Source organism: Pongo abelii, chromosome X (assembly GCF_028885655.2).
Source record: "Pongo abelii isolate AG06213 chromosome X, NHGRI_mPonAbe1-v2.0_pri, whole genome shotgun sequence".
Classification (NCBI taxonomy): Eukaryota; Metazoa; Chordata; class Mammalia; order Primates; family Hominidae; genus Pongo; species Pongo abelii.
In genome coordinates this window covers 18,727,682-18,755,354 of record NC_072008.2, presented here as the reverse complement: position 1 = coordinate 18,755,354, position 27,673 = coordinate 18,727,682, and the positions used below count along the sequence as shown (strand labels likewise).

At 46.3% G+C, this 27,673-nt stretch overlaps 1 protein-coding gene across 4 annotated transcripts in view; it reads right to left on the bottom strand.

Annotated features, from left to right (window-relative positions):
• Positions 1-8,644: 8,644 nt before the first annotated feature.
• CDKL5 (cyclin dependent kinase like 5) overlaps positions 8,645-27,673 on the bottom strand; it is a 227,453-nt gene continuing 208,424 nt past the window's right edge. For all 4 annotated transcript variants that reach the window (XM_024240950.3, XM_054544372.2, XM_054544373.2 and 1 more), the window contains 3 exons: positions 16,235-16,318; positions 11,633-11,815; positions 8,645-8,844 (listed from right to left, as the gene is read on the bottom strand). In XM_024240950.3, coding sequence (XP_024096718.2) covers positions 8,741-8,844; positions 11,633-11,815; positions 16,235-16,318 — 371 coding nt within the window. In that variant the 3' untranslated portion in view covers positions 8,645-8,740. The remainder of the gene's footprint in view (positions 8,845-11,632; positions 11,816-16,234; positions 16,319-27,673) is intronic.

The following is a 27,673-nucleotide window of genomic DNA, read 5'->3' as shown; positions in this document are numbered from 1 at the left end:
AATAAAATACCATAAACTAGGTGGCTTATAAACCACAGAAATTTATTTCTTACAATACTGGAGGCTGGGAAGTCCACGATCAAGGCGGCAGCACATTTGGCTCTGGTGAGAGCCTGCTTCCTGCTTCATCCCTGGCACCTTCTTGCTGTGCCCTCCCATGGCGGAAGGGGCAAGCTAGTGATACTGGAGGGGGGCAGCGCGTGGTCCCTGCCTCGGGCTCCACCCCCAGGCCTGTGCCCACGGACCTAGGTGAGGACAGGCACTCCTGCTTTCGTGCCCAAATGCTACATTTCCCAAGACCACCCTGGCCCACCACGCCCCCATCCTGTGCCTATCAAAACTCCAAGACCCTAGCAGGCAGACACACAAGCGGCTGGATGTCGAGAGGAGCACATTGGCGGAAGAAGACACAAGTGGCTGGACGTGCAGAAGGCATTGAGAGGAGTGCGCCGGCGGAAGAGCACACGACAGACGCCGGCAGCCCCACGGCCATCGACCGGCGGAACGAGGTGAAGTTTGGCCGGGCTATCAGAGAAGAGTGGGGCCACCTAGCAAGCCCAACTCCAGGAGAAAAGCATCTTCCTTCTGGCTCCCCTATCTGCTGAGAGCTCCTTCCACTCAATAAAACCTTGCACTCATTCTGCAAGCCCACGTGTGATCTGATTCTTCCGATACCCCAAGGCAAGAACCCTGAGATACAGAAAGCTTTCTGTCCTTGTGAGAAGGCAGGGAGACGAGTCTAATGGAGCTGACTAACACAAGCCGCCTACAGACGGCAAACTAAAAGAGCACTCTGTAACACACGCCTGCTGGGGCCTCAGCTGTAAATATGCACCCCTAGACACTGCCGTGGGTTTGGAGCCCCACAGCCTGCCCGTCTGTATGCACCCCTAGACACTGCCGTGGGTTTGGAGCCCCACAGCCTGCCCGTCTGTATGCTCCCCTAGAGGTGTGAGCAGCGGGGCACTGAAGAAGCGAGCCACACCTCCCTTGCATGCTCTGAGATGGGGACAAGGGGACCCTTCCTGTTTCACTAGCTCCCTGGAGTCTCTTTTACAGAGATACTAATCCCATGTATGAGGGCAAAGCCTAATCACCTCCCAAAGGCCCCACATCTTACTACTACCCCATTGGTGATTGGGTTTCAACATATGAATTTTAGGGTGACACTAACATTCAGATCATAGCAGGGACTCTGGTGGCCTGCTACAAAGATGGCGCTCCCTAACCTTCATTGCTACTTGAGAAGGTCAATTCTGCCCATAGCGGGTGAGTAACCAGTGGAACAAGGGGCCCAGGAAAGACAGCAGTGTCGTGGCTGCAGGTGAGGGTGGCCCTGAATCTTCCTAGGCTAAGAGACATGTGCGCTTCACTCCCACTGCAGCCCCTGCATAGCCCATCGAAGTACTCACCATGGGCATGGTCCAGTGGCCTGTCTTCTCCTGGGTCCTCAAGCCCTTTGTGAGCAGAGAGTGAGGCTTCCATTTCAGAAGGCCCGGCCCTAGTATAGTGCCAGGCCTACAGTGGACACAAAAAAAGTGGTTGCAGAACAGGGAAATGTGTATTATTGAAATTACAGCTTTTATAATTGTGATGATAAAGGCTTTGTGTGGTTTCTAAAAGCTTTTTGTGAGCATCAGATTCACTTTTTAAATAGCAAAGTGGTTAAAGGAGGGACTTTTATTTCCATTTTTTACACTCAGGTTTTGTCTGAAATTTTTTTATCATCAGAAAAGAAAGAAAGGTATTTGTTTTGTTCAAAATGTCTGGGAAGGCCAGGTGTGGTGGCTCACACCTGTAATCCCAGCACTTTGGGAGGACAAGGCAGGTGGATCACCTAAGGTCAGGAGTTCAAAACCAGCCTGGGCAACATGGCAAAACCTGGTCTCTACTAAAAATACAAAAATTAGCCGGGCATGGTGGCTGTAATCCCAGCTACTCGGGAGGCTGAGGCAGGAGAATCGCTTGAACCCGGAAGGCAGAGGTTGCAGTGAGCCAGTCTCAAAAGAAAAAAAAAAAAAAAAAAAAGTCTGGGAAATGGAGTTTTGGTGGTGTAGGAGAGAAAAAGTAAGCGCTTTTCCTCACTTATCTCAAGGTTCATGGCTGAGACCCCTACGACAAAAGACAGATTAATGAGGGAAAACCATCCATACTTACTTAATAAGTTTTACATGGCACAGGAGCTTTCAGAGATGAAGACCCAACGAAACAGGAAGATCTGTGCATTTTTGTGGACAGTTGTGTGGAAATATGATTGGAGGATCAAAGGGTAGGATCTAATGGTAATAAATGAGAAAAGCATGACAAGGCCTGTTTGTTCAGATTCGTGTTGGTGCCCCTGTGTGATATTCCTTCCCTCCGGGTATAGGACAGGACACTTGTCACATGAGGGTCTTCAGGGGAGAAGATTAGACTGACCTTCCTAGGTTTGATGGCCTGCTTCAGGGAAGAAGAGGTGAAAGGAATTCGATGGCCCATTTCAGGAGAGAAAGGGGCAAGGGCTGTTTTTGTTTCTATGGCCAGCTTCAGGAGGGAGGGGCAGAAGCAGGTCAGAGAGATCTTCCTGCTTCTGCAGTTTTCTCAGTTTCCTTGTGTGTCCAGGTGCCATATTTGGTGGTAGCGTTTCCTGCACCCCATCAGTGCTTTAAACCAGCAGTGTCCAATGCAACCTTCTGCGATGATAGAAACGTTCTGTATCTTCTTAGCCAGTACAGTAGCCACTAGTTTCATGTGGCTCTGAAGCACTTGAAATGTGGCTGGTTTGACTGAAGAATTGAACTTTTTATTTTTATAATTTTAATTAATTAAATTTATTTTAATTTTTGAGACGGAGTCTCACTCTGTTGCCCAGACTGGAGTGCAGTGGTGCAATCTCGGCTCACTGCAACCCGGGTTTCAAGCGATTCTCCTGCCTCAGCCTCCCAAGTGGCTGGGATTACAGGTGCCTGCCACAAAGCCCAGCTGATTTTTGTATTTTTAGTAGAGACAGGGTTTCACCATGCTGGCCAGGCTGGTCTCAAACTCCTGACCTCAAGTGATCGGCCTGTCTCAGCCTCCCAAAGTGCTAGGATTACAGACATGAGCTACCCCGCCCAGCCAATTTTAATTAATTTAAATTCCAATACCACATGGGACTAGTCATGACTACATTGGACAGTGAAGCTTTAGACAATCAGTTTCTGCTAATATATGCAAACTCTTTACCTGCTAAAGTGTGAATTCATTCTCTTTATTCATGCTTCTATAAAGAGAGCTTATATGTCAGTTTTATGTTAAATTTTGCACACTTTCAATTTTCCCACATTATGTATATGGTACTTATACTTTGATTATGGTTTGATATTTCCTGTACATTATAGACAAACCTATAAAATAATTTCTAAACAATGTCTTAATCCTAAATCATCTAATTGTGGCACAGTGAGGGAACTGGGAATCAACTCCTGAATAGCACATTGGGCATACACAAGGGATGATGATGATGATGATGATGATGATGATGATGAAGATTTAATAAAAGAAAAACCTTGGGCCGGGCATGGTGGCTCACGCCTGTAATCCCAGCACTTTGGGAGGCTGAGGCAGGAGGATACCTGAGGTCAGGAGTTCGAGACCAGCCTGGCCAACATAGCGAAACCCTGTCTCTACTAAAAATACAAAAAATTAGCTGGGCGTGGTGGTGTGCACCTGTAATCCCAGCTACTTGGGAGGCTGAGGCAGGAGAATTGCTTGAACCCAGGAGGCGGAGGTTGCAGGGAGCTGAGATCGCACCATGGCACTCCAGCCTGGGCAACAAGAGTGAAACTTCATCTCAAAAAAGAAAGAAAGAAAGAAAAAAAAAACAAATAACTTCACACTGCTAGGGTTAAATGAAAGCAAAAGCAGGATACAACACTGTTTAGATAGTAAGTTCTCAAATATATTTAAAAATACACATAGAAAAATGACGGGAAATGACGGGAAATATTTATACTAAAATGTTAACAGTGTTGGCTTTGGTGGTAACAAATATAGGTGTTTTCCTTTCCCTGCCCTGTCCACTTTGCCACATTAATGTAGTTTCCAAAATTCTATAACGAACAAAAATATTATCTTTTTTTTTTTTTTTTTTTGCTTTTGAGACAGAGTCTTGCTCTGTCCCCCAGGCTGGAGTGCAGTGGCACGATCTCGGCTCACTGCAACCACCGCCTCCCAGGTTCAAGCGATTCTCCTGCCTCAGCCTCCTGAGTAGCTGGGATTACAGGCACGTGCCACCATGCCCAGCTAATTTTTGTATTTTTTGTAGAGACGGGGTTTTGTCATGGGGCCCAGGCTGGTCTCGAACTCCTGGCCTAAGTGTTAGGCCCGCCTCGGCCTCCCAAAGTGCTGGGATTACAGGTGTGAGCCGCTGCACCGGCCCTGTAATGATGATCTTGTTCTTTCTGTTTAATTTTACTGTCCCTAGCTTCTTAGCATCTGCGGATGTTTTTCCTGGCAGATATTTACTTACCATGACTTCTTCCAGAAGGGGTGTTGGTAGCTTTCATGTGACTATTTCTATTTCACTTTTCCATGTAACGAGTGATGCTGTTGGATTTCTCTTTCATTAATTAGATTTTTTTCTGTCTCATCCTTTTGCTTTAGCTACATTGGGATTATCGTCTACCGAGGTATGTAACAGTAAGAAGGCTGTAATGTACATGCATAGTGCTTTTGAAAATTTTCCTAGCCAAAAATAACATAGAGGACTATCACTTTGTTTTTAAATGTATTTTGAAATATATTTTGGCTGGGCATGGTGGCTCATGCCTGTAATCCCAACACTTTGGGAGGCCGAGGCAGGCAGATCACTTGAGGTCAGGAGTTCGAGACCAGCCTCGCCAACATGGTGAAACCCTGTCTCTACTTAAAAAATACAAAAATTAGCCAGGTGTGGTGGTGCATACCTGTAATCCTAGCTACTTGGGAGGTTGAGGCAAGAGAATCGCTTGAACCCAGGAGGCAGAGGCTGCAGTGAGCCGAGATCACACCACTGCACTCCAGCCTGGGCGACAAAACGAGACTCTGTCTCAAAAAAAAAAAAAAAAAAATGTATTTTTTTTGGTGATGGTGACAGTAGCACATTTGACCTAGGCAAGCTCCACGACTGGTGTTTGAATGAGAGAATGAAAGTAAAGCAGCTCTTCAATCAGATGGCACAATCTTGAATCTATCTCCACATAGGAACTTCCAGGGGATGTGAAGAGTCTAAACTTGGATTGGGGCTCCCCAAACTCCTGAAGATAACTATAATGGGGTGAACGGTACCCTCTAGATGGGTGTATCTGTGAGATTATTAGTTGGTCGCCCAGGGTGGCAGACATTTTACTTATTTAGAATGGAAGATGAGTGGTAGCTGTGTGTATTAAGGCTGGATTAATAGCTCAATTTGACCACTGTAGCAAAGCTACTATAGACGATGCATAAGGAATGAGTGTGATCACTCCGGGGGGCAACCACAGTTGCCTTTGACCGTGACTTTTCTGCCCTGCCTCTCTGGTTGGCTGCAGGATGAAGGCGAGGACCCCTGGTACCAAAAAGCGTGCAAGTGCGATTGCCAAGGAGGACCCAATACTCTGTGGTCTGCAGGTGCCACCTCCTTGGACTGTATTCCAGGTGAGTATCCCCTGTCCTTGGGATGGAACAGTCATTGGGAACACCCCATTTCTCTTCCTTTTTCCCACTCGGCTGAATTAACCCCCTGAACGCTACCCCCATCTTTAGAATGAAAGATGAGTGGTAGCTGTGTGTATTTATTACTATTTATTACTATTATTAAGCCTATGTTAATGCGGGTTTTCTCCAGTTGGCCTCTGAGCTTTGAATCTCACAATGGCCCCTGCTTCAACACATGGCATGATGTCAGTGTTCAGAAACAGCTCCCTAGATCTCCGTGTCTCCAAGCTGGGATAGTAGGATGGGATCTAACTTTCAGTGAAATCGATGAATGAGACTGATTGAAAATAAATTAATGGGAGGACAGGCACAGTGGCCCGCGCCTGTAATCCCAGCACTTTGGGAGACCAAGGTGGGCGGACTGCTTGAGCTCAGGAGTTTGAGACTCGCCTGGGCAACGTGGTGAAACCTTGTCTTTACTAAGAATACAAAAATTATCTGGGTGTGGTGGCTTGCACCTGTGGTCCCAGCTATTCAGGAGGCTGAGGTGGGAGGACTGCTTGAACCCGGGAGGTAGAGGTTGCAGCAAGCTGTGATCGTACCACTGCACTCCGGCCTGGGTGACAGAGCGAGAGGCTGTCTCAAAAAAAAAAAAAAAAAAGAAAAAAAAAAGGAAAAGAAAAGAAATTAATGCTAGGCAGCCTGGAATTTTGAAAAGAGCACAGGCTCTAGAGCCAGGAAGATGAGTGCTGGAATCCTGGCTGTGTCACATCTGAACTCTGGGACTGCCACTTTTTTCCTTGTCTGTCCAATGGAGGTGATGATAGCACCATGCCTGGATACTGCTCGCTCACCAAACAGCCATGTGCTTCCCTCCCATTGCCCAGCCCTCTTGTAATTAATCAGGTGGTACCATCCAAACAGCTCCAGCCAAGGTGAGCAGGCCACTTTGAAAATGGCACTGAAGGGTTGGCATTCAACTCTCCGGCTCTCCCTTTCCTGCTGTGAAGCCACCTGTTGAGATAGTGGCTTTTTCTGCAACCTGGTCTCAGGCTGATCACGTGGAGCAGAACCCCCTGCCTACCCACGGTAGACCAGTTGCCTGAGTGAAAAATAAACCTGTGTTTTGTGGAGCCTCTGAAATTTCCAGGCCAATTTGTTCTGCAGCTGATGTAGCCTGTGTCTGAGACAGAGGCCAGCAAACTTTGTAAAGGAGGATAGAGGAAATATCTGTGGCTTTGTGGACCAAATAATCTGTCACAACTAGTCCGTTCCGCTCTTGTCTTGGAAAGCAGCCATAAACAATATGTAAATGCTCAAGCATGGCTGGGTTCCAATAAAACTTTATTTACAAAACAAGCAGAGGGCCAGATGTGGCCCATGGGTCATAGTTTGTTGACCTCTGCTCTACAGGGTTGTCAACAAGGAATAAATAAGATGAGGCATTAAAGCAGCCTGTGGGGTACTAGCACACTGTTGAATAAAGGTTGGTTTCTTTTCTACCAGCCTCCTAAGAGCTCACACTCTGAGGAGGGAGGGAGCAGATCCAATTTTCAGAGGCTTGGGCAGTCCCTGCAAATATTTGCAATGCTTAAATCCTTTCCATGCTCAGAGCTTGTTTTGCATGAAACCGGCCTTGCTGCCTCTCCAGGATTATGATGGTATTGTACCACTTCATTTACTTTACACAATTGCCTAATAATAGCTTCACAAGAGACAGGTTTGTGTGTCTGTGTGTGAGGCTCTTTTCATTATTTCATTAAATTTGCATTAAAAAAGCAAATTGCAATGTGTGTGTGGGAGGGTAGGGTACAATGGTTTCTACTGCGTGATTTTCCTATTTTCTGAAGGGGAAGTCATTTCTGAACTAAGTTTGTTTTCCAAGGGAACTGTGGGGTCCCAATCGTGAGGAAACCGGTGGGCTTTTCCTATCGGACATCCCCTCAGGCTCCATGGCATGAGCTCATGCAGCCATTAAAGGTTGGTATGATTGGCTCAGTCAATACTGACGCACCCTCATTAATAATCCATTTATAACTCAATTCACCCATCTTTCAACATGTGCCTATGATGTGTCAGGCACTGACAAGGAGACAGAAATGAAGGCATTGTCTCCACCTTAGAGAAATTTACCATTTAGTGGTAACGAATGTTCTTTTCACTAGAGACATGAGACCTCCTGGAATTCCATTCCAAGTAAGTTCTGTCTAAGAAGAAATTGGAAAGACATTGTTTATGTGGATTGGCTTCATCGACCCAATCTAGTTTGATACTTCAAGAAAGGGCCATGTGCAGTCTGGGCAACATGACCAAACCGCATCTCTAGATGGGGGCGCACGGTGGCATGTGCCTGTAGTCCCAGCTACTCGGGAGGCCAAGGTGGGAAGATCGCTTGAGTCCTGGAGGTTGAGGCTGCAGTGAGCCATAGTCATATCACTGCACTCCAGCCTGGGCAACAGACAGAGACCCTGTCCCCACCTCCCCCCGCCAAAAAAAAAAAAAGAGAGAAGAGTCACGTGTTTGAGGGATGTGATATTGACCCTGGTCCCCAAAGCTGTCTCCCCTACACAGCTGTCATGAGCTTGAAGTTCTAAAATTAGAAATTCTTTTAGCTTAAGTGTTCTCCTCTCTCCACTGTTTTTTCGGTTTTGTTCTTTTTTATTTTTTTTTTTTGAGACGGAATCTTGCTCTGTCTCCCAGGCTGGAGTACAGTAGCGTGATCTTGGCTCACTGCAACCCCTACCTCCCGGGTTCAAACAATTCTCCTGCCTCAGCCTCCCGAGTAGCTGGGACTACAGGCGCACGCCGCCACGCCTGGCTAATTTTTTGTATTTTAGTAGAGACGGGGTTTCACCATGTTGCCCAGGCTGGTCTCAAACTCCTGAGCTCAGGCAATGCACCCGCTCGGCCTCCCAAAGTGCTGGGATTACAGGCGTGAGCCACTGCACCTGCCCTGGTTTTTGTTCTTAACAACGCAGATATTTTCAGAAAGGAAAACTCAACCTCAGCATTAATGGTTGATTCATTGGTGTTAATTGGTTCTTCCATGAGAGAGATGATTCAGGGCATTGGGACCAGCCACAGGCTTGCAGAAGTCACTTGCCCATCAGTGCCGCAGATTCTCATGGTATGTCAGGAGCACAGCTTGGTTTACCTGGGCCCTGTGAATCAGGGCTTCCCTCATAGCCTGTCTCACGAAGAAAGAGAACCCTGGAAAGCACAGAAGGACAGCAGGGTCACTCAGAGCTGCCAGGAGGCGCTAGCAGGTGCACTCTGGCTAATGCCCGGGCCCTCCCTCGGAGCAGAAGGCCACATGCATTCTGGCCTCCTAATCTTCACTTTAATGCTATTAAAAATACTAAAAGCTCTGTCTTTTCCACCGTTGAGCCAAGATTACCGCGGCACTCTGAGAGCAAAAAACAGGGTAGGGAAATTATCAAAAGTATAAGAAATCCACTGGTTTGCTAACAGTTCATTTTGATTCTAGATTTTCTATTCTATATGATGCTTGAGCTTATAATCCATTCTTCCAGAAATATTATTCTACATATTTTCTTCTGTACTCTACTATATTGTCACATATATTCAAGTCTAATATCTATGCATAACACTATTCACATCTGTCTGGAATCTTGTGTTAAGAAAGTCCCTGAATTCTGTGTTTCTTTAGATCTGCATTCTTTATAAGCCTGCCTTATAAACTCAGAAAGTAGCCACTAAAGTAAAAAGGCTAGAATATGAAATATACACAGCCTTGGGCTGGCAACATATTGCAAATATGCCTTTATCTATCTCATGATCACATCATGGCTCAGAAGAGCCATTTGAGCCACAGAAGATGTAGGCTTTTCCCTAAGGGTGAAATGAGTATAGAAACAGGTCTAATAGCTGCAACAACAAAGTGACACTGGGTGGAAAACTCGGGAAGGTCATATTCTGTGTGTGTCTGATAAGGATCCCCTTAGTTTTTTTTTTTGAAATGGAGTCTGGCTCTGTTGCCCAAGGTGGAGTGCAGTGGCGCGATCTCAGCTCACTGCAACCTCTGCCTCCTGGGTTCAAGAGATTCTCCTGTCTCAGCCTCCCAAGTAGCTGGGATTACAGGTGCCCATCACTGCATTTGGCTAATTTTTGTATTTTTAGTAGAGATGGGGTTTCACCGTGTTGGCCAGGCTGGTCTCGAACTCCTGACCTCAAGTGATCCTCCCGCCTCGGCCTCCCAAAGTGCTGGGATTACAGGCGTGAGCCACTGCACCCAGCCTAGGATCCCCTTAATTCTTTCACAACACTATTTATGTTGCCTTCTAGCATCTGCTCAATTTATGGTTTTTTTTGATTAGGCCAGACGTCACAGTCAGCGTCTACTTCTTCCCTGAGGCCTCTGCTGCCTGTTTCGAAATGCCATTTCCTATGCTTGTCCCCAGTGGTCACCCAAGATGGGGCGATGGTGTGTGTTCATTCATCTCTCCATCCATCTGTCCAGTCAATACCTAGAGAGTGCCCAGCACCTGCGGGCATTCTGCTCAGCTAGGGGGAGAATGGGGAGGGAGGCAGGCAAGGGGAGATGGCAGTGAAGTATGCCTGAGGAGGAGGGGTACGTGACAGGTGTGGAGGGTGCTGGGGAGGTAGCACCTGGGGCACCTCAGCCAGCTCAGGGCGGGCAGAGATCTGAAGGCTGAGGCATGGGGGGCCAGGCGGAGGGGTGTGGACGGGAGGGGATGGCCTCAGGGAAGGGCTGCAGGCCACATGTGGACCTGAAAAGAGCTCAACCAGGCCCACAGAAGGAAGAGGAAAGGGGAAGAAGAAGTCAGGAAAAATCACAATAAGAGAACTGGAGTGTGCTCTTCTTCAGGGCACACATAGTGTGGGAAATGTCACATTTTCTATTTTTCCATGTTAGAAGAAATCCAGCCGAGTGCCCCCTTGTAATGGCCTGTGAGGAGTCTGCAGACAGGATTTTTGAAGGTCTTTTCTCCCCATTTAGACTACATGAACCCCCCACGAGCTTGCGAGGGCAGGCTGGCCACAGCCCCATTGGAAGGCAGACGTCTCATGGGTGGCTCCTCTCCCTCTGAGCCATACTCAGTCCAAGGGACCTTCCCAAGTTTTCTGAGCATGCCCAGAGCTTAGGGCTCCCAAGCCCATCCCAGTCCAGCCCCTCAGGGGAATCAGGTCCCTCTCCGCTGCACTCAGGCCCTCACCACATCCCTGCTACTTTAGCTGGGGCTGTGACCTCCTTCTCTTGGTCAATGCGCTAGTTCCTGGTGAGGCCTAGATCTTCCAGGTCCATAAGCTTAAGGGATGCTGTCGACAAGTTTCTCTCTCACATCCCTCTCTGTCTCTCTGTCTCTCTCTCTCTCACACACACACACACTTGCTCCTGCCTGGGGCAAGGACAGCCGAAACCATTCATCAGTCACATGAAGCTGGCCTCATTCTCTGGAGGGTGTGGCATGGGGTGCGGTGGTCGGGGGACGGGGAGGGTAATGGGGACAGAACAGAGTAGGATAGAGGGGCAATGGATTTCCTCCCTGTTGAGTCTTTGTCAGAAAAACATGCAAAATTCAAGAAGGTTATCAATGTAGTCTCAGAAATTCACCTCCACCAATGTCATGCACCTGCTGCTTTTTGGCAAGATGCTGTGCTCTACGAACTCTACAATCTCCAAATAGTTTCACTCAATCTTACAGCAATTTTATGAAGACAGGTAGTACATCATGCCCCATTTCACAAATGAGGAGACTGAGACCCAGAGAGGTTAAGCAACTGGCCTGCGCTCACGCTGAGAGGGTGGGCCCCTACCCCAGGTGTCATTGGCTGGACGCAGGCCTGCTTGACCTTGACTGCCCATTACAATCACCTGCAGCGTTGTCCCCATGCCCAGGCCAATGATGTCAGAATCCCTGGGGGTGTGGCCTGAACATCTGCATTTCTACAGCTCCTCGGGCAATTCGGAGGTGCAGCCCAGGCTGAGCCCCACCGGTCTAGAGTCTCTGCTTACCGGATTGCTGGGTCGGGCAGCTGAAAGCATCAGTGCCTCGGACCTGGAGTGTCGGGAACACGGAAGTGCCTCGGACCTGGAGTACTGGATAGGGAGCAGGACTGGAGGTTGGACGATGAAGGGCTCGGTGTGGGACACATGGAGTGTGAGGCTTCTTTGGGTCACCACAGCGGAAGCACTCTCCTGGAAAATATTCAGAGGGCAGTGGAATGAAGCTTGGGGCCCGGGAGTCAGGCATCGGCTCCCAGACACCAGCTGAAGCCAAGGTGACAGTGAGAGCGTCACCGTCCCTGGGGAGTAAGTACAGCATCCATGTCTGGACACACGGGTCTTTAGATCGCAGAGTGAGCCACACATTCTCTGCTGCCTGGACAGGCCCTCCCAGGCTGTCAAGGCCATTGGCCCTGGCCAGGTACCCCTGCAGGACTACAGACTGCTCTGGAGTGTTAGATGAGCTATTTGGGAAGAAATGGCAAAAGAGACGTGAAGGGGAAACAGATGAAGAAGAGCAAAGTGCCAAGAATAAGGCGACTGGGAGAGGTGGCGCTGGCTTTTTCCCTTCCCCTCTGCCTACTCTCTCAGAGCTAGTGGCCCGGGGTGGGGGGGGGGGGAGGCGGGAAAAAAAAGGAGGTTCAGTCATCAAATGCTCAAAGTGGAGGGGCCTCAGAGACACACAAGGTTAGAATTTTGCCCATGAAAAATCCCTGCCACCTGGCCTTGTGCCCCTCCTCCTGATCGCTCGGGCTTGTCTTCCCAGCTGGAGGGGTGAGCTGGAGGGGTGTCGCGGGGGTGGAGGAGCCCTCGAGTCCACAGGCACTCAGTCCTCGGGATCTCCAGCCCACAGAATGTCTTCCCTGGCAGGCCAAGGTTTTCAAAGTGCGCTTTCAAAAGTGAGCTTGTTAAAGATGCAGTTGCTCTGGGGTGGAGTCCTGGAAACTGCATTCTTGAGTACTCAGTAAACTACAAATTCTGTGCCATCACCCTCAGCCCCACAGAGCTGCAGATACTAGTGAGATCAGGCCTATTCCTTTGGTGCATTGGGGCAGAAAGGAAGTTAAGCCTCCCTGGCCAGAGGTCTGAAGCTGGCCTGTTTTTAGCCTCTGGGGACAGGGCATGGCCGTCTCTGCAAGCATGTTTCATTCAACTTTACTGGCTTTTGAAAAATTCTCCAGAGAGACTTCAGCCCTCGTTTTACTGTTACAGGTAATGGTGCCTCAGTAAATATGTTCAGCCCTTCAACCTGAACTCAAATTTACAGATGGAGAAAATACTATGATTTGCCTTAATTGCAGTTTATCATTCATCATCAGAAAACTAGGAGAATGAGGTGGGAGGATCGCTCGAGCCCAGGAGTTAGAGTTGCAGAGAGCTATGACTGCGCCACAGCACTCCAGCCTGTGCGACACAGCGAGACCAGGTCTCTAACAAAAAAAGGAAAATACATTTGCCATTTGTTTTCTGTAGAAATTCCGTTAGGAACTGGGTTTGGTTATAAGTACAAGACCTCCTAAATACTGGCTTATTGATTTAGGAGTTTTAACTCACATGGTAAAAAAAAAATTAGGGGTAGGGAGTTATAATACTTAAGGTTATCAAGGCTGAGGTCTCTGCAGTTTTTGTTTTTTTGTTTTTTTTTTGTTTTTGAGACAGGGTCTATCACCCAGGCTGGAATGCAGTGGTGTGATCATGGCTCACTGCAGCCACAGACTCCTACGCTCAAGCAATCCTCCTCCCTCAGCCTCCCCGGTAGCTGGGACTACAGACGTCAGCCACGAGATGGGGTCTCCCTATGTTGGCCCAGGCTGGTCTTGAACTCCTGGGCTCAAGTGATCCTCCCAAAGCACTGGGATTACAGGCGTGAGCCACTGCACTCGGCCTCTGCAGTTCTCTTGGCCTTACCCACATGGTGCAAGATGGTTACTGTCACACCAACTATCAGATGTGATCCAGACAACAGGAAGAAAGAAGGGGCAAACAAAACCTGACCAGAAATCCCAGCAGGCAGTCTTTATATCTCACTGGTCAGAAGTTATGTCATGTGGGCACTTCTAACTGCAAAGGAGGCTGGGAAAGGCCCTTTATTCAGCTGGCTACATTGCTGCTTCCAATAAAAGGAGAGCTCTTTAGTCAAAAAGAAGGGGAGGCTGGGGGTGATGGCTCACACCTGTAATCCCCAGTGCCTTGGGAGGCCGAGGCAGGTGGATCCCTTGAGCCCAGGAGTTCGAGACCAGCCTGGGGAACATGGCAAAATCCTGTCTCTACAAAAAATATAAAAATTAGCTGGGTGTGGTGGTGTGCACCTGTGGTCCCAGCTACTCAGAAGGCTGAGGTGGCAGGATCGCTTGAGCCCAGGAGGCAGAGGTTGCAGTGGGCTGACACAGCAACACTGCACTCCAGCCTAGGACAGGGCGAGACCCTGTCTCAAAAGAAAAAAAAAAAAAGAAGAAGAAGAAGAAGGGGAGAATGAATGAATACTGGGTTGAAAATTGGCAGCCTCTGACCAGGTAACTCAACACTGTGCCTGCCACTGCAGGCACCACCTCGGCTCACTGAAACCTCCGCCTCCTGGGTTCAAGCGATTCTCCTGCCTCAGCCTTCCGAGTAGCTGGGATTACAGGCATGAGCCACCGCGCCCAGCCTCAATACTGTTTTTACTGTGAGGGGACATACAGACAAGAGGAAGTGGGAGACAATTAACACAGAAGAACCACCTTTGGGTACTACCTCTGGGAAAAAGCAGTTCCTTTTAGCTGTTTCTCACTCAACAGTCCCCCAAGCACATTTCACCCATTTTTTTTTTTTCATTAGACTGGTGAGAAAACTGCAATTTACAAGTAAGAAGTCATTCTCTATATCGCAATATGTAATCACCCTTCTTGCCTCTCACTGTGGTTTTGTCCCTATAATTGGCATGATCTGCTGCCCAAGGACAACGAGAGACCTGACGTCATCAGGCAGGATGGCTAAATCTGTGTTAATGGGGGAAATAAAGATGTATGGCATTTAAATATGGTATTTCACTGTGCACCTCTTGGTTTTTAGATCTCTAAGTTGGTGGAGGAGGTGAAGTATTTCTCAAAATTCCACACACCCCTTGTGAAGTTGCCATAGAGCCACTTCCCTCTGCTTTTACAAAGGCTGTGAGTCTCTATGGCAATTCCTTTACTTCATCCTTCATTCCTTTCTTGCATGAGTAGTGAACCATTGAAGACCCAGCTGTACCCATTTGTGAACCACAGAGCCAGGTAAAGCCTTCTCCATCTCCGAAGCGCAAAGCAGATGGGTTTGTTTTGTTATTTCAGTCACCTGGTGCTTGTTGAGTATTGAGATATGTGTGAATGTGAATTCTTTTTCCTTTCCCAGAATGCCCATATCACAAGCCCCTGGGTTTCGAGTCAGGGGAGGTCACACCGGACCAGATCACCTGCTCTAACCCGGAGCAGTATGTGGGCTGGTATTCCTCGTGGACTGCAAACAAGGCCCGACTCAACAGTCAAGGCTTTGGGTAAGCAGGGCCCGGGGATTTTTTTTCATGTGCTTTTAAAAAAAATAGGCCTCTCTACCAGCGTGGCCAACACAGTGAAACCCCGTCTCTACTAAAAATACAAAAAATTAACTGGCGTGGTGGCACGTGCCTGTAATCCCAGCTACTCAGGAGGCTGAGGCAGGAGAATTGCTTGAACCTGGGAAAGGGAGGTTACAGTGAGCCGAGATCACACCACTGCACTACAGCCTGGGCGACAGAGTGAGACCCTGTCTCAAAAAAGAAAAAAAATATAGGCCTCTCTAATAAACAAATGACACAGAATGTACTTATGAGTGCTGGGGGAGAGATGAAGGAAGAAAGACCTCATCCATGCAGCCAGGGAAGGCTTTCTAAGGAAAACATATTTGACCTGTGACTTGAAGTTGGCCAGGTGAGGGAGCGGAAGAGGCGTGGGGTACAGCAGGTGTAAAAGCCCTGAGTTGGGATGATACCTCCAGGGTGTGGATGGGGAATATAAGCAGGGCAGCAAGCCTGAAGCACAGGTGAGACAAGGTGGAGAGGCAAGCAGAGGTCAGATGGTGCAGGACCTTAGAAGCCACGTTAACGACTGTGGTCCGTACTGTAGGGATAATGGGAGGACCCTGAGTGCGTATTAGTTAGCATACAGGTTAGTGCTGTTTTAACAAAGAGCACCAAAGTACAGTGACTTAACATAGAAGTGTGTTTCTTGCTCACTTAAAAGTTCCATTCATCAGCCAGGCACAGTGGCTCACGCCTGTAATCCTAGCACTTTGGGAGGCCGAGGTGGGCAGATTACCTGAGGTCAGGAGTTCAAGACCAGCTTAGCCAATGTGGTGAAACCCCATCTCTACTAAAAATACAAAAATTAGCCAGGCATGGTGGCAGGTGGCTATAATCCCAGCTACCTGGGAGGCTGAGGCAGGAGAATCGCTTGAACCTGGGAGGCAGAGGTTGCAGTGAGCCGAGATTGTGTGCCACTGCACACCAGCCTGGGTGACAGAGCAAGACTCTGTCTCAGAAAGAAACAAAAAAGTTTCATTCAGTAGTCTAGGGTCGTTATGGCAGCTTGATGGCATGAGGGGCCCAGACTCTACCTTGTTGTTCTGTCGTCCTTAACATGAAGCGTCTATGTTGGGGTCCAGAATGGTGTCTCTGTCTTCTGCCATCACATCCACATTCTAGTTAGCGGGGAGAAACAAAAGAGCAGCAGAGTGCACACGATTTGCCTTTAAGAACACAAACATATTCTATTGGCCACTTCTGCCCACATCCCATTGACCAGAGTTTGGTTAGGGGGCCCCACCTAGTTGCAAGGGAGACTAGGAAATGCCATCTTAGCCAGATGGCCATTTGCCCAGATGAAACTCAGGGGTTCTATTACCAAATGAGGATGGGAAGGGAGTATCGGGTGATAATTAGCAGACTCTGCCGGATAAAGATTTTAAGTCGAAGAGTATCGCAAGCACATTTGTGTTTTAAGAAAAGTTCTCTGGTTCCTGTGGGGCCAGAACAATCCAGGGAGAGTAGTTGAGGTGTGGCAAGAAATGGGGGGACACGGGCTAGAGTGGTGGCGGTGGAGACCGACAGAAGTAGAGGAATTTGAGGCACTTGGAGATGGAGCCAATAGATAAGGATTGGGCACTGGAGGTGGAGAGGAGGGGCCCAGGATGGTTCTCAGTGGCCGGCATGGACGCATGCGAGGATGGGGTTAACTCAGAGACGTGGGGTCTGAAAGCGGGGTGGGGTGGGGGCGCTTAGGGGCTCACATTGGGATGTGTTTCATCTGAGATGCTGACAGGCACACAGAAGTCCTCTAGCTGGCAACTGAACTCTCTGGATTTGGGATTTAGAAAAGGTCTGGGATAGAAGTGAAAAGTCAGGAGCCACCTAAGGAATAAGTCTGGAAAAGGAAGAGAACGTGGCCCAGGGCTTAAGTCCTACAAAGCTAATTAAAATACACACTAAAAGGAAAAAAGGAGGCGGCAGGGGGAGCTACTATAGGTTTCCACGATTTATGAGGAATGTAGCTAAAAAAACAACTTAGTTGCTTCAACGGTTATCTGGCTTGACACTTACTTGTCAAAGCCCTTCTAGATCCACATGGCTCAGTGCTCTGCACGAGGCAGGAATGTCACCATCCAAGGGAAACATAAATAGGTGTGAAGAGAGTGAAATGCACAGAAAAATTCACCCTGTGAGTCTCAAGCAGAGGGCAGGGGCTGGTGGTCTAACAGCCATGCACCTGCGTGTTTTGCAGACAGACATGTTCAACCACTCCCAAAGGCAATTTCAGCCACACTCTGAGGCATTTCTTTGACAAATTAGTCGAATCTGGAAATGTTTTCTTGGGAGGTGGAGATGCAGGGAGAGGGAGAATGAGATGCAAGTTAAGTATAGCAGAAGCTGGCCATTCCCAGGAGACAAGGCTCAGACTGCAGCCCAGACTGCCCGAGCTTGGCAGGGGGCTCTTTGGATGCTGGCATCCCCTCGAGAGCCAGCACCTGCCGGCTTTTTGCAGACATACACAGGGGGAGTCTCCCGGTGACTCGGTATGTTCTTGGCAGGTGCGCCTGGCTCTCCAAGTTCCAGGACAGTAGCCAGTGGTTACAGATAGACCTGAAGGAGATCAAAGTGATTTCAGGGATCCTCACCCAGGGGCGCTGTGACATCGATGAGTGGATGACCAAGTACAGCGTGCAGTACAGGACCGATGAGCGCCTGAACTGGATTTACTATAAGGACCAGACTGGAAACAACCGGGTAAGTTGGGCTTATCCCAAACCAACTTCAGCTCACACCCTCTGGGACTTCCCCTCCTGTCCCTGCGCTCCTGTCACTGCCCTCTGTCAGAGCACCAACTCCACAGCACAGTGGATCATCTGCGCTTTCCCCCACAATGTGCTGTGCTCTCTTTCCTGGGCTTGCTTTGGTGCCCAGCACAGTTTGTTTGCAAATGAATGCTACTCTTAAGTGCAAAAAAAAATTTGTCTGAGTTTCCATATCAGTATGCAGTTGCCTGAATTCTTAAGACTGACCATTTGCACTATTTCAACTCACTGGATCATTGAATGCACTTTGCTTCACAGGTATGGTCTGATGTTATTGATGTGGGTAGAGAATCATCCATTTATATAGATGTGGCCTCTCCTATTGTTTGAGACTGACACAGGGGAGTCTTTTGAGAACCTAGCAAGTTACCCATTAGCTAAATGGTTAAAAGGACTTCACCAGCACAAACACAGAGGAACTTAAACCTTTGGGCAACTCTACATCCTATTAATCTTTGTGGATTGAGACCGAAGTCTTCTTCACCATTGACTAAACGCAGTAGACTTCTGACTATATATATATATATATATATATATATGTTTGCTATGAATAAAAATGAATTAAAAACTCACTAGCTCTTTGGAAATGTTAAACATCCTTTTGCCTAAGAGTAAGGAGTTCCCCAGGCTAATTTCAACATTTAATCAGGTTAAGTAGACATGTACAGCTGAGATTCAGAAGACTTTGTAAGTCTCTGATAACAATTTGTACGGCCAAGATGTTCACGGGTTGTTTCAAGGAGTTTGAACACAAGAGGAAAAACCATCTTGATACTTGGACATTTAATTTCATTTTTATTCTTCTTAGCTGGCTTCTCCAAAAGACATGAGAAGTTTTTCAAGCCCTGTGCTTCTGAAGGCCTTGAAGGTTCTTTGCAAAGAGGCACTTCACCCCTGCACTTGTGCAATCTGGTGGAGCCTGTTCCACCCTCCCCTCTCTTCACCTGGCTCCTGACTTGAATAGGCTCAAAGACAAACTGCAATAGAGAGGGCGGTGTGGGGCGGTGCCACTGCAGAGAAAGGCAAGAACATGGCAGACCAGGCCCTTCCCGTTTTGTGGATGGATGGGGCCAAATGCAACAGCCAGATATTTTCAGGAGATAATCCCAGAAGGAAAGGAAATGTCCTAGTGGCATCAGGCAGAGCACCATGACTTTGGTTAAGAGGGCAAAGAATGATTTCTTTGGAAATAGCGTCAAACACCCACAGCATGTTTTTATGTTACATCCTTAAAAACACTAAGCAAACCCCCTTTCTCTTTACTCTGGCGCCACCCTTCCCTTTCCAGAATCTTCCTTTGAGTTTTTATGTCTTTTTGTTTTGTTTTGAGATGGAGCCTCACTCTGTTGCCCAGGCTGGAGTGCAATGGTGTGATCTCAGCTCACTGTAACCTCCGCCTCCTGGGTTCAAGTAATTCTCCTGCCTCAGCCTCCAGAGTAGCTGGGATTACAGGCACCTGCCACTGCGCCTGGCTAATTTTTTTGTATTTTTAGTAGAGATGGGGTTTCACTGTGTGTTGGCCAGGCTGGTCTCAAACTCCTGACCTCAAACGATCCGCCCGCCTCTGCCTCCCAAAGTTCTGGGATTACAGGCGTGAACCACTGCGCCTGGCCAAGTTTTTATGTCTTTTTAAAAAAACATTTTCCAAGTTGAAAAGGTACTCATCACTTGTATCAAAGTAGGAACACACATTTAAGTTTTGGCTTACAACTCCTGAGCCAAGCACGGGTTTTCACTTGAGCCCTACTTTGGATACCTTTGGAACATGTAAGTGTGATGTGGGCCTTTTCAAAATGTCAAAATGCAAAGGATAAAAACTCAAAAGCGATGAGTCAAGTGGCATTTTCTAGCAGCACCCTCCAATAGAACTTTCTGTGATGATGGAAATGTTCACATCTGCACTGTCCAATATGGCGGCCACTTGAAATGTGGCTCATGTGACTGAGGAACTGAATTTTTATCTAATTTTAATTAATTGAAGTGTAAACTGACATATTGGCTAGTGGCCACCCTATTGGATGGTGCAGTTCCAGATGTCCCAAGCATGTAGGTGTGATGACAATCACTCAAGGTCAGATTTTGGGGGGCACCCGCAAACTCTCTGTGCTTTAACCACTTCCTAATCATTTCCATAGTTAAAAGTTGGGGCTAGCTCCAGAAAGGAACCCTTCTTCCTTTTCCCTCCCCGATGTGATTGTGACAGGATTTCCTCTATCTCTCTAGGTCTTTTATGGCAACTCGGACCGCACCTCCACGGTTCAGAACCTGCTGCGGCCCCCCATCATCTCCCGCTTCATCCGCCTCATCCCGCTGGGCTGGCACGTCCGCATTGCCATCCGGATGGAGCTGCTGGAGTGCGTCAGCAAGTGTGCCTGATGCCTGCCTCAGCTCGGCGCCTGCCAGGGGGTGACTGGCACAGAGCGGGCCGTAGGGGACCCCCTCACACACCACTGAGACGGACAGGGCTATATTTCGCAAAGCAATTTTAACTGCAGTGCTGGGTAGATAATTTTTTTTTTTTTTTTTTTTTAAGATATAGCTTTCTGATTTCAATGAAATAAAAATGAACTTATTCCCCACTCAGGGCCAGAGAAAGTCAGAACAAAGAAAATGTCCCTGAAACGAATTTTCTTACAAAAGCCTAAGTAGCAGGGGTAATTTTCTGCTCATTTTTTGTCTCAGTGATACTGTGAAAGGTGCAGTCTCAGGGGAACACAAAGCAGCCCTGATAATTTGAAAATTCATTTGCTTTACCACATTCAAGACAGAAACATACAGTTTCCTAAAGCCTGGCTTTGAATGCAGAAGGGAGCAGTTCCTCCTAGTTAAGTTTCCACTAAATCATCGCCAAAGAGGACTTCAGAGCCCCGGGGAGGCAGCTGAGGGTCTCAAGGGTGACTGGGTGGCAGGGATGAGTGCGGTGGGTGAGAATCCCGGTGCCCTGAGAGGCTATACGTGACAAATGACCAAAAGCCCAAGGTAGGGGAGTTTCCTCTGCTCGCAGTTCTCACCTTCAAGGTGGATCTGGGCTTCCACCCTCATGAACACAGGGATTGGGGAGGGACCAGAGCGCCCAATACACACAGCTCCATTATGCAATCCATTCCAGCAAATTCCCCGTGTCTGTGGTCACCATTTAGGTGATCATACAGGACAGGCTGCACATCTAAGTATATGTAGGGACCCCAAATGACCACAACACAGTACAATTTGCCCTTTACCTAGGGCTACCATTTCCTAGCAAACCAAACATAGTTCGAGAACAGCTGGCCCAGGAGCTACCACTGGCTACTCAGAGGAGGCTCATTAGCTGGCTACATGCTTCGCAGGAAGTGAGAAGGACTCACATCATAAAAAGGACCATGTAGCTTTTTCCCTGAAAGCTTCTCGCCCTCCACCCTCTGCCTTGCAATACGCAAACTGCGCCTGCTCCTGAAAAGCTCTCTGGGAAGGAATGGGCCTGGCTTTCCGTTCCTGGAGGCAGCGCCTTAGATTGGGAGGCCTCATTGGCCACTTAGAGCCCAGCCTGAGTTTCCAGGCCCCTTCCTGGGAGAGGCTGTTAACACGGGGGAGGGGCAGGAGAGGTATACGGAGAGGAGGTGGTGGAATCAGAGTGGGGAGGCTGCTCTAAAGACTGTCCTGGCCCCAGACACAGGGTAGTCTTTGCTAGCAGCTCATTTCCGAGTTACTTTTCATTTTCAAATGCCAAGGCAAGTGACTAGACTCACGCTAACACAGTCCTGGACAACACATTCACCTTTTCTGTGAACAGGCAGCCTTCTAAAAGCCCCAAACATCCTTCTTGATGCTTTGGGGGCTCAATTATTTTATATCCGACCCAGCATCTTTCTAGTCCCTATGCTGTATGCTTGAACTTCGGAAAATGCTTTTCCCTGCCCAATCTTCTCTCAAATATAAACATATCACACAGGGTGTTGGGGGCGGCGGCGGCGGGGGGGGACCTATCCCTGGCCTTAGGACACAGGACAAATCTATTTTGGATAGAAATGCCTGAACAGAGACCCTTATTTGGAAAGGTGAATTAACTTTGGTCACGACATGGACTGTCAGACAAAATGGCAGTATCCTAAGAGTTAAGGGTACATCAAACACAGGAGTCCAGAGAGTGCAGTTCAGGGAAAAAGTAGAGGAGGAAACAGTGAGGCAGGGAGAAAGGCTTTCCAAATAAGAGTTCATGTTGGAAACTTTTGTCACGGCTTTATTGAGATTAAGTTCACATACAATTTGTATCCATTTAAAGTGTACAATTTGATGACTTTTGGTATATTCAGAGTTGTGCAACCATTATCACTAGATCAATTTTAGAAAGTTTATCACCCCAAAGAAATCCTGCACCCATCAGCCATCACTCCCCAACCCATCAGCCACCCCAAGCCCTCTGCAACCACAAATCGACTGTCTCTATAGATTGGCCTTCTGGACGTTTTACAAAAATGAAATCATATAGTATGTGGTATTTCGTGACTGGCTTCTTTCACTTAGCATAGTGTTTTAAAGTTCATCCACGTTATAACATGTGTATCACTACGTCACTCCTTTTTATTGCTGAACATCACTGTTCAGTGTCATGTCAAGAGCACATTGTTATTTATCCATTCATCCATTGATGGATATTTGGGTTTCCACTCTTTAGCTATTATGAATAATGCTGCTATGAACATTTGTGTATAAGTTTTTGTGCAGATGTGTGTTTTCATTTATCTTGGGTATATACTTAGGAGTAAAACTGCTGGAACACACAGTCACTCTTGTTTAATCTTTGGAGGAACTATTATCCCAAGTGGCTGCATCATTTTACATTTCCACCAGCAATGTAGGAGGCTTCCACTTTCTCCACATCCTCAGCAACACCTGTCACTGTCCGTCTTTGACTGTACCCATAATGTGTGAAGTTGCATCTCAACTGTGGTTTTGATTTGCATTTCCCTAGTGACTAATGATGTTGAGCATCTTTTCATGTGTTTACTGGCCGTTTGTACATCTTTGGATAAAGGTCTTTCAGATCCTCTGCGCATTTTAAATCGGCTTACAACTTACTGAGTTTAAGAATTCTTTGTATATTCTAATTCCCTTATTGGATATGATTTGCAAATATTTTCTCCCATTCTGTGGATCTTTTTAACCCTCTTGATAGAGTCCTCTGAAGCGCAAAATTTTAAACATTTGATGAAGTCCAATTTATTTTTCTCTTTGCTTGTGCTTTTGGTGTCATATCTGAGAAACCACTGCCAAATCCAAGGTCATGAAGATTTACCCCTATGTTTTCTTCTATGAGTTTTATAGTTCTACCTCTTACAGTTAGATCTTTGATCCATTTTGAGTTAATTTTTGTATATGGTGTGAAATAGGAGTCCAACTTCATTCTTTTGCATGTGGATATCCAGTTGTCCCACCACTATTTGCTGAAAAGACTATTCTTTCCCCCATTGAATGATCTTGGCACCCTTGTCAAAAAACAATTGACCATAAATGTGAGAGGGTTTATTTCCGGACTCCAAATTCTATTACCTCACTTTCTTCATTATTGTAGCTTTGTAGTAAGTTTTGAAATTGGGGCATGTGAGTCCTCCAACTTTGCTCTTCAGGATTGTTTTGGCTATTCTGGGTTCCTTGAATTTCCATATGAATTATAACTAACTTGTCCATCATTGCAAAGAAGCCAGCTGGGATTTCACATTGGAAACTGTTCAATACTTCAGAATTTAATAAACAGTAAGATATACGATTCATAAGACATTTATCTGCAGGTAATTTGCTTACAACAGCATATTATTTACTTCATTCAATTCATGACAGAATGTATAAAAACTAAAACTTTTATTGAGGGACATCTGAAGCCTAATAGAATCTTGCTGTCAAACACACAAACTATGCTTGCAAGTATCATTTCTTTTGTGGGGGAAACTTTCAATTAAAAACTATACATAATGTAGGAAAAACTCACTCTTACCTTATTTTAACATATTTACTTTTATTTTTAGAAATGCTAGAGCGCGGTCTACACTGGAGATTGTTTAAAAATTGCGGTAAAATATACACAACATTTGCAGATTTTTAAATAATTAAATGAAATGTTACGAACAAAGAAGTAGCATTAAGTGTTGCCAATATTAAGAAAAACAAAATCTGAGCTGATTCGGGTACTCTGTGTGGGAGGAGGTTACTTGGACAAAGCAAAGGTATTTCCAGATAGAGGTGCTGCTATGAATCCATTCTCAGAGCCCAGAAGATTGTACCCCTAAAGTGACCCTTGGAATGGATGCTCACAGAACCCCATCTTTCTGTCCACTTGGGGCTTGGTTGCTAAGGCCCAACTGACAAACAGCTTACAAGGACTGTTGCTTCCCCTGTGGTCCCAAGAGTAGTTCCATGCTGGGTCATTCTTAAGCCCAACCTTACAGGGCCGATATGAAGATCAAATAGGCTACGTGCATCTAAAGGGCTTTGTGGACACCTACTGAGCTCTGTGTAACTGGCATTAAAGATTCAGTGACATTCCTTCTCAATTTCCTGAAACTGCCAAATTGGGGCAGAAGTAATAAGCAATGTTTTATAATAGCAATAATGTTATAAGAGCTCATATTTCTTGAGACTCTCAAGTGCTCTGCAGGTTATTATCTCATTAAATCTTCACAACAACACTGAGGTAGGTACTGTGATTACCTCCATTTAAAGATAAGGAAACTGAGGCATAGTGAAGTGCCTTGCTTCAAGTCACATGAGATGTAGGAGATGGAGCCAAGACTCCACCCAGGCAAGCGGACTCTATATCCTGGGGATTGATTTATTTATTTTTGAGATGGCGTCTCGCTCTGTCGTCCAGGTGGGAGTGCAGTGGTGCGATCTTAGCTCACTGCAACCTCTGCCTTTTGGGTTCAAGTGATTCTCCTGCCTCAGCCTCCCGAGTGGCTGGGATTATAGACATGCACCACCATTCCCGGCTAATTTTTGTTTTTTTTTTGTTTTTGAGACAGAGTCTTGCTCTGTTGCCAGGCTGGAGTGCAGTGGTGTGATCTCGGCTCACTGCAACCTCTGCCTTTTGGGTTCAAGTGATTCTCCTGCCTCAGCCTCCTAAGCAGCTGGGATTACAGGCATGTATCACCACACCCAATTTTTTGTATTTTTAGTAGAGACGGGGTTTCACCATGTTGGCCAGGCTGGTCTCGAACTCCTGACCTCGTGATCCACCCGCCTTGGCCTCCCAAAGTGCTAGGATTACGGGCGTGAGCCACCGCCCAGCCCTAATTTTTGTATTTTTAATACAGACGGGGTTTCTCTATATTGGCCAGGCTGGTCTCGAACTCCTGACTTCAGGTGATCTGCCTGTCTCAGCCTCCCACGGTGCTGGGATTACAGGCGTGAGCCGCCATACCTGGCCTGATCCTGGGCTTTTAAGCTGCATCCCCAGAGGACCTCCAGTGACTTCTTTCAATGAAGTGTTCTATTCTCAAATCACATCAATTACCATCTGCTGGGAAAGGGGATGGAAGGTGGCACATAAATTGTTGTGAGCTTTTAGAGAAGAATATGTTATACATTGTGGGGACTTGTTACCTGCTCTAATTAGTATACTTATTCCATCAGTATAGATAGCCATTTCTAAGTCTGTTACCCTTTCCTTCACTTGACTAAGTTGTCTTTATTTCTGCACCTAGAGTAAACTTCAGGCAAAGTTTTTAATATACTCTGTGTTGGAAACTGTTTTTGAAAATTTGAACCGTGGAGTTACTTGAATAAACCTGAATTACTAAAGACAAGCAATACTGATTGTGATCACATTGCCATACGTGGAGCTGCAGTGACTTTTAAGGGTATATGGGCTTTACAATGAACATATTCGGCTTCAAATCCTGGCCCTGCCACTTCCAAACTGGGTGACCTTGGGCAGGTTAATGTCAAGTATGGAAATCTGTTTCCTCATTTACAAAAAGGGGATAATAATAGTACCTGTTTCACTGGGTTGTTGTGAAAATAATAAAATAATAATAATAATAATAATAATAATAATAATAATAATAAAGCAAAACACTTGGGCATTGTGCCTGGCCATAGTAAGTGCTATGAACATTAAAAAGTATAAGCACCAAATACTTTCATTCAGTCTTGGTAAGATTATAGTTGAAAGCACAGGCCACAGGTTTCCATGTCACTTAAGGAGACAGAGTGAAGAAGTGGTTGACACAGGACTTTTAAGAACAGAAAGCACTGACTTTCAGCTCCTACCCTTTGTTTAGAAAGAGAAAGAAAACTGGGGAATATTTTATCTATAAGTTACCACAAAAGCTAAGTTCTTTCCCTCCTAATTGAACATGTACTCGGTTGGTGTTACCCTAAATGATGAAACTGAGGGCCTAAAACGGGTTAGTAAACTATGGCCTGTTTCTATAAGTAAAGTTTTATGGGACCACAGCCACACTTACTGATTTACATATCATCCATGCAGCTTCTGCAATACAAAGGCAGAGCTGAGTAGTGGTGACAGGGAACTGATGGGCCACAGAGCCCCCAATATTTACCATCTGGCCCTTTACAGGAAAAGCTTGCCCACCTCTCCTCCAGAATCAAAAAACCCTTATTAAGCTGTCCATCTTTGCTTTCTCCATAGCACTTAGCACAAGATTGGCCTCTCTTCCCATCCTCCTCAAACTACCACATGAGTGTCTAGCGACGTGCAAAGGTGACAACACTCAAGTATAAAATAAACCAAAGTTTTCAAAATGCCATAAGGGGAAAAAAGCCTTATAAATAGGAAAACAAAGATCAACATCATTAAGTTACAGGATTTGCCTAGTTTTACATTAATTTCTGTCTCTTAAACTGATTACAACCTCAAAGGCCCATCATCCCTTATTTGAATTCGAATGCATTCTTTCTTCCCAAGAAGGAACTAAAATGGAGCTGTTCGCAGTTCAAACACGAAGGACCACAGTGCTCAAGATTGGGACGGCCTGGCAGTCACATCAGTCAGTGCAAAATCTGCATTTTATTAAAGACATTTGGGAAGATCCATTCAAAAATACATTGTGCTCAGTAAAAATTAACCATTTCATGCTGATAATGAAGGTTATCACGGAGTAGATATTTGTGTAATATTTACAGCAACAATAGAAATTTTACATAAGTTTAGAATGGAATTACATGCCAGAAAAAACTTGATAGGATGTACCAACACATGATACAAAGAGTTATAGAAACACTTTACAAATGGTTCATAATTCACTTGTGAGGATTTAAGTATTCAACACTTTAAATTCAGTTTGGATTCAAAAATTAAAAAGATTAACAATCACATCACACCCTTGCCACAGTAAAAAGTATGGAATTACACTTTATATAATGGATTATAAAGTCTGTGCAATTAAGAATTTCCACTGATTCTTCATCTACCACATACTAGATGTCACATCATTCTGGCTTATCCCTATTTTTAAGAATGAACAGAGTCTAAATGTCACCCTGCCCTGTGTCTTCCCAGACACCACCTTCAAGCTTACTAGAGATTGAAGAAGCTCTGAATAGTTAGCTAAGTATATACAGAATAACTACCTGAATTCAAAATGGCACAAAGCAATTCTTGGAGATAGAAATTTGGGGCAATGATTTTGTTTGGTTTAATTGTTTCTGTTAATCAATCCAAGTTGACAGTGAGAATTTACTTCTTTTAATCACCGTATTACCCCTCTA